The sequence below is a fragment of the Festucalex cinctus genome, chromosome 14 (genome assembly GCF_051991245.1).
Source record: "Festucalex cinctus isolate MCC-2025b chromosome 14, RoL_Fcin_1.0, whole genome shotgun sequence".
Classification (NCBI taxonomy): Eukaryota; Metazoa; Chordata; class Actinopteri; order Syngnathiformes; family Syngnathidae; genus Festucalex; species Festucalex cinctus.
In genome coordinates this window covers 2,750,514-2,764,022 of record NC_135424.1, presented here as the reverse complement: position 1 = coordinate 2,764,022, position 13,509 = coordinate 2,750,514, and the positions used below count along the sequence as shown (strand labels likewise).

Below are 13,509 nucleotides of genomic sequence, written 5' to 3'. Positions count from 1 at the left end.
ACAACATGCAAGTTGACTTTTCTTTTGTCAAGTGAAGTGAAAAGTCATCACATCCATCTCTGCCAACCTCAGGCCCGTCCTCCTGCAGGATGGGACTTTTCTGAAGCTCCCTATGGCACCTGTGGATGTCCGTTGAGGAGCTAGAGAGTCGGCGGATGACCTTCCTGATGACCTGGTCGGTGCGTCAACCGAGACAGAAAAACAACTGATGGTTTCGCAAACCGCTTCACTCCATGTCGATGAAACGGCTCATGACCAGGAAATGATACGTTACTTTTCTACTGATGAGGTTACCGTCTTGGTCCAAGTAGTGTTCCTCGGTCACAGATTCGCTCGACACGTTTTTTGCTTCCTCGCCCTGCGAATGTTTGGCCGTTAGCGCCATAAAATAAAGAGACGAAACGTGGCAAGCAAACCACACCGAAAGGAGAAAGCACGGCAAGAGTGTGACAAACAGGAAATCCCCAAGTGCCATGCAAATAACATTTTGGAGAAAACACATTTGGACAGAGAAAAGTACAAGATCTCAAATCAGATCATTTGAGAAATGAAATCATGTGCTGTGAAAGCAACAGTTCAGATGGCCGACACGCACAAATCCATACAGACAGACACCAGGACAGGCTCAGGAATGCAAAGAAGATACTTTCCGAAAGTATCAATGCACCCACAACCAAAGAGGCACACCAAAAAAAAAAAAAAAAAAAAAAAGGCTCCAGACTCAAGCCACTTCCCAGGCTGGCAGGGTACCTTCAAAATGAGCCGGCGTCGGAAGATTCTGGTGGTTACGGTCTGTTCTTCCTCGGAACCGGAATCTACACTAACCCGCTGCTGGAGGAGGCAAATTTAAAGCATGATGACACAAACTCAAAAGAAGTCAGGAGGAGAGAAAGTGGTTAATTAACCGTGTGTTGGTGCAACTTTGTAACTTGTACAATTTGGCTACATCGGCTGCTCTGCTGAAAGATTCCGTTAAATGTTCTTGCACACAAACATTTGGATTTACTCTGGCTGGTTCAAGTGTCACAATTCCAATTTGTTGCTTTTGAGTCACTTACATGTTCAGATGTGAGTCCAGTGCAAACAAACAGAATGTTTAGAATAGAGGTGTGTCACTCAACATGTACAGAGAAACAGACTTTTGGAAACAGGGTTTAAATCGTAATTGGGCACTTGAGACCTGCAGTGTAAATTCAGGCCAAAAACTCACATCCAAGAAACTGTTGTTGAAATAGTTTTGTCAGAACTACCTGGACTTTCTTCTCGGACACCAGCGTTCCTTCTTCCTTTCTGCCATTCATCGACTCCGATGAGCCGCCCTGAGGTGAGATTTTTGAGTTGTCGCCGTTCTGCCGAGACCTCCCTGATTCGCCCCTGGACGAGGAAGTGACGGAATCGCTGGAGTTCTCGTGGCTGCCGAGAGACGCAGAATCAGGGCCGATGTTTTTGAGAATTTCCACGGCCGGGTAATTCGCACCTTTCCCGCCTGTCCAGCAGATCCGAGCTGCGGCCCGGCGTGGGTGGCTCCACGTTGACGCTGGATGAGTCGCTCTGCCAACCTGAAAGCGAGCACACGTCTCTTTCTGGCTGTTCAACGCGATTGGGAATCTTCAGATGTCTGTCCTCAGTCGTCATCTCCTGGTCGTCCTCCTTCTCCTCTGAGCCTTCTTCAGTTTTCACCTCGGCCTTCTCTCGGATCTCTTTGTTTCCTCCTCCATCCTCCGCCTCAGTAGAACCATACTCAGTGGGCAGACGTTCCCACAGGGCCTCAGCCCATTCCTGAACGGTCAAGTCACTTTCCTGGCCGCCTTCCTCAGCAACTTTGCTTCCTCGGTTCTCACTGTTCCCTTCTACTTGTTGTACGCTGGGTGTTTCATTATTACCTTCTTTGTCAGCCTCAGCCTCTATTTCATTTCCTACATATCCAGTTCCCAGCACATTAATCGACACTTGCGCCTCTCCCTTTTGTCCTGTCAAAATGTTCTTTTCCGCCTCCAGCTGACACCTATCCTTTGTCACTATCTCACATTTTCTCTCCACGTTTTTAATCAAGTCTTCCTCTACCCACCTTTCCACAAATTTGTTTCCCTCTACTGCAACCGTCTCATCAAGCTGACCCTTTTCTTTTGACGCTTCCGTTTCACGTCCTCTACTATTCACTGGTACGAGATGTCCATCTGCCATTTGTGTCCTGTCAGGTGTTGAAGGGGTCACCGATGATGCAGACGAGACGGAAGAGGATGATGTGGAGTAAGCCATGCTGATGTCTAACTCGCACATGGCCTGGGCGGCGCGCGACTTGGGCTTGCGGCCCGGCTCCATTTCTCGATAAGATCTGTCCTCCTCCTCGCTCATGAGCAGCTGGTCGTTCAGGGCGATGTGAGGCTTTTGCACCTTGGACGGATCGGGATCGGGGAGGTCAAACGCCGAAAGGGACAGGGCAAGCTGACAGGGTCTAAGGGGATTCTCGAACGCGATTCCGGGCTTGATCTCCGGGCTGCTGAGCGGGGGCTGAGGCTGCGAGTCGGCCGGCCAAGGGGAGTCGGGTTGTGGGTAATGGTGATGCTGGTGGTGGGTGGGGGAGGGGTTGGGTGTGACGGGAAGTTCGGGCACCAGGAAATGTGGGTCGGAGTGCAGCGCGCCGGGGGAATGCAACTCGGCTAGAATGCTCTGATAATCTGTGGGTGACATGATGATAAATGTACACCAAAGCATGCTAAAAACTGAAAACACAGCAAAACACACAAGGATACCACGACAAGGATAATGGCACTGAGACTGAAGTGGGAAGTAGGTAGCTTCACAGCAAACATACACAATACAAAATTGTACTGTATATGTTTTAAATTTAATCCTGCAAGGAGTTTTTAAAGGAGCACATTAGCACGTTTAAATGGAAGATGCTGACATGAGATAGTTGACAGATGAGAGGTGAAATATAGAGCGGGGTTTCTCAAACCTTTTGGTTCCAGGGACACATTACAGTGGAGAAGAACCGGCTCATAATCCTAATGCCAATTAAAAATAAATACCACATGTGCCCCTAAATGCCACAGGACTGAAAATAGTTTGCCTATTTTCAAGAAAAAAGTAGTCATCGCTACAAGAGTAAATTTTTATTTTCCCAAGATAAAGCCATAATATTACGATGATCCCAGTTTGAGAACCACTAATATAAAACTACATAAATATTTCCAACGAGGTAGGGTCGATGCGGGTGCGAACGGAAGGTGGACAAGCGCAAGGGCATGCGTGACAAGGGGACAGGGAGCGGAGAGGCGGGGATGGGGGATTTGGGCTTGGGCAGCGAGACCCACTTGGGGACATAGCGGGCAAGGAGTGAGGGGAGACAGGGCGAGAGGAAGCGGGCAAATTAATTGGCGAGGGAGCAACGACGGGTGAAGTAATGGGTGGAGTAGGATGTTCCGGTAGGTTGTGGGTATCGGGGGAGGGTGCAAGAGTGAGGACGGCGGGTGTGGTTGTATGTCCGGAGACGTTAGCTGCATCACAGGCGAGTTCAGAGGTGCTTTGTGATAATTCCACGACTGCTGGGGAGGTTGGGGAGGAGGGTGACACAAATGAAGGTGCCGGTGAGGTGATGAGTGGGATCGGGGAGGACGGATGTGGTGAGAAAGGATAGGAAGGGGTTTGGCGTGGGTCAGCGGGGGGGCACTGAGGGTTGAGGCATTTCAGAGGCGGGGGAACAAAGTGTTTTTCCAGTGCAGAAGGGGGTGCCAAGTCTTTGAGAGAAATGGAGAACTCGTAACTAGGAGAGCGGCGTGGGGTCAAGGGTCGAGGTGTGAGGGGTGGGGATGGGATTGGTGGGTTCGTATGAAGGATGAAGGCAGGACTACTCGGAATCAATGGAATAATCACGCACACTAAAGGGGTGGGCATGGATTGATGCAAAAAGTAAAACAGGAGAAAATGGAAAATGACCGTCAGTGCGGTTTGAATGAATCATAAAACAGGAAAATGAATAATAGCATGACTTTGGGGATGATATCAGCAATATGTGACTCTTAAACAGTTAAGAGCTGTTATGTGCCGTTATCAGCAGTTAGGTGCTGCTGAGGGGGAGATGATGGGAGGAACAGGAAGAGAAGAAGCGGTACTCTCATCTATCCAAGGAAGGCTCAGAGGAACTGGAGGAGCACTAGGAGAACTAAACTACAGTATAACAGTTAAATAGACTACAGTCACATCATCCACACTGAACTCAGAGATGGTGAAAAATATTATCATACTATCTTAAAGCATGCACTTTAAACAGGATACTACTGTCAGGATTGGTCATTCGTGACAACTGGTACACTGCAGACATGTATTCAATCTTAATTTAGGCAGGAAATAGTCTTCTGAGCAGACAAGTGCTAATATTAAAATATTTTTTGAGAACAGTAGGAGCCAGTTGTCCAAACATAATTCTAAGCTGCCACTAAAACAACATCTCTATAAATAGACAGAATTAGGCATTGGCAACTAGAAATGATTCATGCAATGTGGCGCATGCAAAAATAAAAAAATAACAACATGGTAGCAGGGAGAGGTAATAGGTCAGCTAATCAGAGCTAAACTTTACCATCAGCCTGATCCCGGAAAACCGCATGATCATCGGCAAAACATCTCGTGCCGGAAATGTTACCATAGTCAAAAATTGGGCCCTCCAGTAAAGTCACAATATCCATCCGATTGACTTTGGTCAACACTGCAGTCAAGGCGTCCGCTGTGGAGAATGGACACAACCAAATATGAGGCAAACCTTTGAAGAAACAGTTATGTAGAAGGTTGTGAAAATTGCTGAAACAGTGCTAACGCTAACAGAGAAGGTAGGACTTCATATGTGAAAAGTCTTACTTGTGGAGTTTTTCCCTTCCCGGCTCACCCACTTCTTTAATAGCATGAAGCTCTGTGCTGTCAACGAGTTGGGGTTCTCCAATCTAATGTGGTTGATTTCATCTACTGTGAAGTTCATCTCCCGAGCCAGCTCTGTGACGGCACCGTCGCAGCGTACACAAATTGGTCAAAACGTTTGATCGTGAACACTCCACAATTTCCTCACCTGTCCAGCTGAGTCCCAGGTGATCCGCTACAATGGCCATACGTAAATCTGTCCGTTCACAAGGACTTTGGGGACCTGAAGAGATAGAGGACAAGGATTCGTTAACATTTTGCAAATTCCTGTCCTCACATAACAAGAGAGAAATAAAGAAACACGTTTCCTTTTCTGGCCACTTTTCCAGTTTACAATTCAAGATAACTGGATCAACTGTAATTCGTGACTATAATTCAGTGGTTATGTAAAATATGTTGAATTATGCTTTTGCATGATGGCAAGAAAAGGAATTTCACAGTACATGTGGTGGTCTACTGGTATTTGTGCTATGTAACCTTGTAGCAGGCATTAAGTGAACCACACAAAACAAAGCATACCACAACTCTAAGAAGCAGACTCGGAGTTCTAAAAATCTATGGTGGATAGTTCTAGGTTGGAATCTAAATGGTCAACATGCGCTATGTGGTGCTGTTTGCAAAGACTACTGTGACAGCTGAGTGTATGAAAAATTCTGACGAGACTACAACCATAACTGCGACAACTTTTCCCTGAACAGAGACAAACAAACCAGGGATTGTCAAACAGGTTGTGCCACTGTAGCAGTCAATACAACTGGCTTTCTACTCTACTGCACAGGGCACACAAAGTTGGAGAAAGGGGAAAGGGGAGGTACAGAGGGAAAGGAATCTTGAAACGCAGACGATACGGGACACAGTACATCAATGATGATGGGTCAATGGCAGCTACTGTTCTAAGGGAATATATATATATAGAAACACGCCACAGGCATTCCAGTCAATCAATTCAATGACCACAACATGTCATGCAACTATCAGTGAAATAGGTCAATATATAAATGTATTTGATAGTGTGAAAGTTTTACAAACTAGGCTTGATCTCTGCGATGGGAGGTGTTCGAGACCCTGTGAGTCCCTGACTGCCCTCCTTCCCACCAGTCCGCCTACTCCTCCTGCTCCTCTGACTGCCAGAGGCCCTGTCCGTCGTCGCCACCTTTGCCCCTACGGACGGGGCCCCGGCCTCAGCCCTCGAACCTCTACCAGACCTGGACGAGTGGGAGGGCTGGGAAGGTTGGGAAGGCTGCGAGGTGTCAGACAGGGAGGTGCTCCGGGAGGTGCTGTCTTCCTCCGACTGCTCTGTCTGCTTCTTTTTCTCCTCGTCTGACAGGCGGTCCACCAACTTTATCGTCTCTCCACTAATGTCTTTAAAGTATTCAATGGTGCGTTTACAAACCTCACGAGGGTTCTCTCGTCTCTCCTGCCTAGATGTTCCCTCACCTGATGCCTTACTGACCTGATGCCTGTCTTTCAGCGGTAACCTGGAGGGCAACTTTATGGCTGATCTTTCACTAGCCAATGGCCTTGTTGGCCGCGAGGTAACCCTAACTGAATGTGGGGAGCTGGCTGCAGTTGTGGAGCTGCCCTTCTTAATGTCCTTGACTGGTATTCTAGACCTTGGTTCTACTTTGGCAATGGCTGGCTCGCCTCTTTTCCTGGTCTCAATTTTCACCGCTTGTTTGGGCTTCTGCTTGCCTATGGCTGTTCCCTGGGTGTGAATCAACCGCCCTGATGCTTTCACTGGAAGCCTGGACCTGGGCAGCTTCACTTCACTGTCTTTAACTGGTACACTTTGCTGTTGCTGCACTTGACTGCTACTACTTATTTCTACTTTCTCTTCTAAATCTCTACAACACAACGTTTCTATCCTGCTAGCTTTCTGAAGTGTGGGCTCAGAGGAGGACTGCAGATTGAACACCACACTACCACACTGAATGTAGTTGGCCTGAATACTGGATGACTCGAGGTTATTATTGTTGTTGCAGTTTTCAGTGGGGTAATCTCGTCTCTCTGACTTGGCCTCTCTGCCTTTGCTAGACTGGCCTTCTGTACTCTGGCCCTCTATACTGATATATTCTGGCAACATCTGGCCCTCTGATATCTCAGCTTTAAAATCAGTGAGATCCCCTGAGTCTTTTTTCACAGTTATAGAGGCAGCTATGCCCATCTTAATAGGGGTGCGTAATTTGGGATCAACCTTGGAGGCTGTAATTGTGCATGAAGAGGCGGTCTCAACTATGGCTTCACAGGTGGGTACTTCAGTACCAGCATAGCCAGTGTCACTGCCAGGGTGCAAAGGGCTGCATTTTGCTGCTGCTGCTGCTGCTGCTGGTGTTGTGCTGCTGCTGCTTGTGGTTGCATCTAGAACTTTCACCTTCCCCTCTACCGTGGCCCTCTCCCCTGTTTTTGATTGAGAGGAAATTACACCCAGGATCTTGCCCCCTCTCCCCCTTTCCCCTGTTAGAGGGTCAGAGGAATGCTCACCAATCTGAAAAAATTGAAGCCTCTCTTCAACAAAGTCCCGCTTGCTCATGTCAATAGCACCACTGCGGGTCATCTCAAACATCTTCCCTTCGTGGAAAGGGAAGGGGTTAGGTTCACTAGTTGGAGTGCTCTCATCAGTCGGTGTTCGAGCAGGGGTTGTGTCAGGTGTTGTAGCCTGTGATTTGTCCTCCACAGATAAACCAAAGGGCTTGGGATCTTCGTCTTTGGTTTTGGAATCGTAAACTCCATCATGATCACTCCCTTTGGTGGACCAGGGGTCAAAGTCGAGGCCTTTTGTGGCTACTGTTTTAAAGGTTGAGTTGAGCTCCTCTTCAAGTTGGTAGCCGAAGTAGTTATCTGTGAAGCTCTGCCTTTCTGGATGTCTTCCTTCAAGGGTGTAATCTACTTCTTCCCCACTGCTTTTTGTAGAAGACGGATTGGTTTTCCCATCCTCACACTTCTCTTCCTCAATAACTTCAAGCTTAGACTGACCAAAGGAGCGATCAGCTGTTTTCCCATCATTGGATAGACTGGATGTTTTTGGGTCCTCACTCAGTCCGTCATCTTCATCCTGAAAATCATAACCATCTAATGAGTCAATCTCAGTGGCATCTGTATCATGGGAAAATTCAGCAGTGGTTGCTATGGAGCAGTCAGTGATTGATTGGTCATTTCCATTTGGTTCCAAGTCTGCTTCCTCCCCCTTTACGACACCGTTAAGCCCAGCCTCCTTATTTCCATCCTTCTCTGATTTTCGGTGTTTTGAGCGTTTCTCCCCTTCCTCTTTCATTTTGAAGGTGTACTTTTTGACAGGGATGGGATGGAAGACAGACTCGTCATCACTAGAATCGCTGTTGTCAGCTCCAGGAGGAATGGGGGATGGAGGTTGGACCCTGATGATTGGTTCAGCTAAGAAGTGCTTGTCATGCTCCTCCTGTAGATTTACTTCCATCATTTCAGTCTCTGTCTCAGAGGATGCACAAGACTTTCTTTTATCATGGTCTGACTGCTCTGTGTCCAAAGGGGGTGGTGGTGGAAACTCTATATAAGGAATTCTCTTCTCCCCCTTTGACCTTTGTTTCTCTGCTTCCTGTTTCTTGCGCTGATTCTCTGAAGCTGCTTGCTTAGATTTTCCCCTTGAAGGCTCCTTGTAGATGAAGGTCTTACCGTCTTCCTCTTCTGACTCTTCTGGAATTGGACTTGGCATGCCAGCCATGGAGCCAATCACAGAGTCAGGCATTCTTGAGGTCAGGCTAACGTCCTCTGGGCTTGGCGTCTCGGGAGTAACAGGACTTTTCCCAGAGCTGTCTATAAAGGTCACCTGTTCTAGAGTGTCATCTTCTGGACTACCTTGAGGAGATGGAGACTCCTTTTGTTTAACAGTGTAAAATGTCCCCCTACTCTCATGCACTGTCCTACTCTCATGGCTTACTATTTTTTTGTAAGTTCCAAGCTGCCCAGTAGCTGTTTCTTTCTCATACTGCTTACCTACTTGAATGCTGACATAAACAGGTAAGGGTTTGATATCTTTGAAACCTTCTGTAATAATTGCAGGAGTTCCCTGATCCAAATACTCTATTGGGTCACAGTCAACACCATTACAAGTGATATTTGACTGGCTACAATCTGAGTCTGTGGATTTCACAGATGATCCACAAGTAGATTTGTTGGATTCGAAGCTACTATGTATCGGGTTTCGAACTAGGCCGGGCGTGCGAGAGCCTTCCTTCTCGTGTGTTTCAACAGAGGCATCTAATTTTAAAGATGGGAATCTGCGATTTTCTGAAAAATTAGATGACTTTCTTACAGGAATTTGAGATTCCGAGTTTTTTTTTTGACCGTCATTGCTATTTGGACTCTCTCGTACAACAAATTCAGTGTAAATAATTTTCTTGGTAGTTTCTTGTCTTTGTGAATCACTATTGTCATCTTTTAGAGAATTGTGGACTAATGTTTGAGATAATTTGGGGGATTGGGGTTTATAGTTACCATACCCTTGGTTCTCCCATGTTTTGAATAATTTTTTATCTTCCTGATTTTTCTGGATCGTGGGTGAAAATTTGGGCTCACTTTCTTGACCTCTTCTCTGGCTTAATGGACTGTCTGGCGTTTTTGGAATGTTAGAACCACCAAATACCTGGTACACTGGGAGCTTACTTTCGTGGAGCTTCCTTATGGGAGGATTGGCACTTTGGCCACCCTGAGGACCCCTCTCTTGTCTTTGAGCCTCTTGTTCAAACTTAAGCCTCACTGCGCTTACTTTGGAAGAAGACATCTGAAAAGGTTTTGAGCCTTCAGTTTTTCCATCTCCCTGCCTTTTAGAGTCTGAATCATTATACTGCAGCAGTACTCTCCTCTCTGGACTACTGGGTAAACTGGCACATTTCCTCTCATTAGAGCTGAACTTGTCTCTTAGTCTTTCTCTGCTCCACTCTTCCCCACTAGCGCCATTTCTATAAACAGATCGCTCTGGACTGCTTTGTGTGGAACTAGGCCCGGATCGTGATTCCCTAAAGTCTGGTCTGCGAGATTTTCTCTCTGGAGAGGAGAGTTCATCATTGAGCTGCTCTGTTTTATCTCTGAAGAACTGAGATACCTCACTGAGTTTTTCCTCTGCCTCTTTTACGGTTCTGTCCACCCTCTCCTCATACATCAGTTGCTCTCTTTCCTTTCTCTCTGTGTCATCTTCAGACACACGCATCCAAACAGATTGCTTGGGACTACCAGGCTCAGAAGAATGCTGTAGAAGTGTCATTGTGTCATAATTATCATCAGCATTGGCCATTCTCCCCGATGTATCAAACACATTTCGTGCCGACCGAAAGATATATTCCGTTCTTGGGCCTATTGACCTACTCTCATTTCGACTTCTTTCTGGTGAGTGGAAGTGAGACTTTTCTCTAACATGTTCCTCAGTGTTAGCATGGGATTGGTCAAACTTCTCTGACAATAACATTTTCTCAGCAAAATTATAAGATTCCCCCCTCAACTCTGACGATTCATCCTCATTATACTCCACAGAATGCTGACTAAGCAATTTCAAAGTCTTATAAGACTCGTCTGCCATTAATTGCGCTGAACTAGGGCGACTATCCTCATGTGCCATGGTGGTGTTAAATTTGGAGGAGTCAAAATATAAGGGAAGTTCCTCAGTTTCCCTGTCTTCTTGTCTGTTTCCTGGGTAGAAATACATTTCATTGTCTGAGTGGTTTTTAGTCTCTCTAATGATGACCTCTGTTGGTTCTGTTTTATTGCCCTTTTCAATGTGCACCTCAATTATTCTTTCGACCTTAGGTTTGACGTCTTCAGAGAGTCTCTGTGATGTTTCTTCAGATTTGTGCTCAAAGAGTCCAGCAAGCTCCCGAGAAGGATCTTTTCCTGATTGAAAAGCCTTCATTATGTCATGAACAGACATAGTTTCCTCACACCTCTCTGATACAGGTTCATTGCCAGGTGGTTTGTGGTACACCATCCTGGTGGTAGTGGTGATGTGAGTTTCCTCCTTCAACCGTATGCCTTTACCCATCGGATCATCATCAGGAGCAACTTTCACTGAATATCCCTTATTCAGATCAGGGGTGGATGGAGCTTGATTGGCATGGCCTTTAGATTCGGCATCAATATATCTGATTGGATTTCCCTCCACCATTGCAGGTTGTTTGTTATCCTCTGGGGCCTCATAGCTCCTGATGACATGAACAACTTCAGTCCTTGTCTCAGTGATCACTGGGGGAACGGGGAGGTCCTGGAAAGGGGCCTTTGGGCCCATGCCTTCAGCACTCTGGGGGGCAGAGGGGGTCCTTTCACTTCTGGTCTCAAAGCCACTGTCTGAGAGGGGGCTCTTATCCTGTTCATGATATATATCATCAGGGGATTCCAGCACAGTGTCTGCTCCAAAAAGAGCATCGGCCACTTTACCTAACTCTCTGTCGGAAGGTGATGATCGCATGCTGGTTGGAGGCATTTTGAGTTTTTGTTCTTGAACTGCAATGGTGGGTTTCAGAACACGTTTTTGCTTTTCCCTGCCATCCACTTCTCTCTTGCCCTCATCTGTTGTATGTTTTGCGTCATGCATTTTGGAAAGAGAGAAAGAATTACTACCAACATCATTTGCTAAATAGTCGACAACTTTAGAAAGGTTGAAATCTCTATCTTGAATTGTTTTTGCTTTTGCTTGAGGAACCACTGTCTCATATCTTGGGGGATAGCTCCAATTGCTTGGTGGTTGCTCAACAGGTACTTTTGAGAAGCGTATGTCGTCCAACGGCCCCCTTGCCATTGGCTCTTTGGCTGCGTCTTTAGTCAGGATTTCACTAACTTTTACCAAATCTTGTTTTACTTTCTCCACAATCCGGTATGGCTCTTCGTCTTCTACCTTCCCTCCAGAACCAGATTGAAATCCTTTATTTGTACTAGAATTTGGATCAGTCTGCAAAATGGCTGACATTCGTATTAAATCCTCTTTCATATCAGCAACATCCTTGAGAATTTCTTGGCTGGATGACAAAGGGGATGTTGTGTTTGACTTCAAACTGGACGAGAGAAGTGGAGGTTTGGTGGGAGAATGATTTCTGGCAAAGGGTGTCTGCAATTGAGAATTCATCTCAGGGGGCACAGTCTTACGTGGGGACAGAATAGCAGCACTGGACCTGGACACCTCGGGTAACTTTTTAAACTGGGGCTCTGGCAGCACATTGATAACAGAATACACAGGGACTGTCACGGTGCTTGATGTTCCAGCAGTGGTGGCATTAGGAGGGGACCTTATTGAGTTGTAAAGGGAACTAGATGCTGAGGACCTAATGGACTGATATGAGGAAGATGCAGAGGAGGACAATGACTTTAAGGTGCCATAGCCAGCCGAGCAAGAATTCAATGTCTTTTCAACCTCATCAAATGCTGCATTGACGCTTGTGGTCGCAGCATTGGTGGTTGCTTGTATTCTTTCTTGGAGACTGCTGGCAAGGAGAGAGGTTGGGGAGGAGGAGCGGTACTGTGCTGGTGACGCTGTTCCATTGATCAGCGCTGCAGCACTTTGAGGGCTGTTGGATTTGAGTGGGGAAGATAGTGAGGAGAAGAGGTTCCTTGCAGGGCCTGACACATCTGAGGAAAAGGAACGGACGGAGGAGAGGCCAGGGACAGTTTTGATGGGGGAGGAAGACGATACCGTACCAGCGGACCCCCCCACAACGGTCTTGTATGACAGAGGGGAGTTGAACATACTAAGGGAGGATTTGGGAGATGTCGGAGGCGTCATGGCTATTGATGTCCTCTCAAGGAGAGGACTTCCTCCTGTAGAAGCAGTTATAGGGGAAGTCCTAGCTGACAATGCCGCAAGCCCTTTCATAGACGCACTGTCTGAAGTACTTTTTGCAGGTGACGCCTGGGGACTGTGGGCAACCTGGCCTGGGTACTGAGCATGTTGGACTACAGTTTTGATGGGCGAGGAGATGGTTCTGTACGATCGGATGGGAGAGGCCATGTCACTAACTGACTTAACAGAAGAGGCAGGGGATCCGGGAATGTTTGTCTTAATGGGCGAGGCAGAGTTGATGGACCAGACAGACTTTAGTGGAGAGGCAGAAGGTGTGTTGGACGATGAGCTGGAGAGCGAGCCAAACCCAGACTTGGCTTGGCCAGGGACGGCGACAGGAACAGGCGGCCACGCCTGATAAGATCTCGTTGAAAAGACAGGTTTGTGAGGGTAGCCAGAAGGCTGTGCTCTTTGCGGACTTCGATCGGATGTTTCTTCAACAATAATTCAAATGAAAAGAAAAAAGGGAGGCAACAGAAAGTATAAAATAAAAAAAATTGAAAAAGAAAACATAAAAGAAAGAGAAATTGAGTCAGAAACAGTTTCACTTACAAGCAGTAAGACAAAAATGTACACTTGAAAATCACAGAAGGTCCCTTTTAACACACGCAGGATGACATGAGAAATGAACGTATCAAAACAACGATACATACATGACAAAATACAGGGTGTGTGTGTTCGGGAGGGAGCAAAAATGCATGACATGTGGTCGAAGTAACAAAACATGATCACTGAAAAGTACAATTTGGTTGCCTTCTGATGTGCTTGTTTGACTTTTTTGAGACTAGCATGCCTTTTAC

General features: G+C 46.7%; 1 protein-coding gene across 29 annotated transcripts in view; it reads right to left on the bottom strand.

Moving 5' to 3' along the window:
• The window catches only part of LOC144000875 (ankyrin-3-like), a 121,450-nt gene that overhangs the window by 2,590 nt on the left and 105,351 nt on the right, over window positions 1-13,509 (bottom strand). For 18 of the 29 annotated variants that reach the window (XM_077494597.1, XM_077494591.1, XM_077494595.1 and 15 more), the window contains 9 exons: window positions 7,396-13,143; window positions 5,063-5,137; window positions 4,858-4,989; window positions 4,583-4,726; window positions 1,478-2,678; window positions 1,251-1,413; window positions 751-831; window positions 275-358; window positions 68-172 (listed from right to left, as the gene is read on the bottom strand). In XM_077494597.1, the coding sequence (XP_077350723.1) occupies window positions 68-172; window positions 275-358; window positions 751-831; window positions 1,251-1,413; window positions 1,478-2,678; window positions 4,583-4,726; window positions 4,858-4,989; window positions 5,063-5,137; window positions 7,396-13,143 (7,733 nt within the window). The other 11 variants (XM_077494617.1, XM_077494616.1, XM_077494618.1 and 8 more) reach the window with 8 other exon arrangements.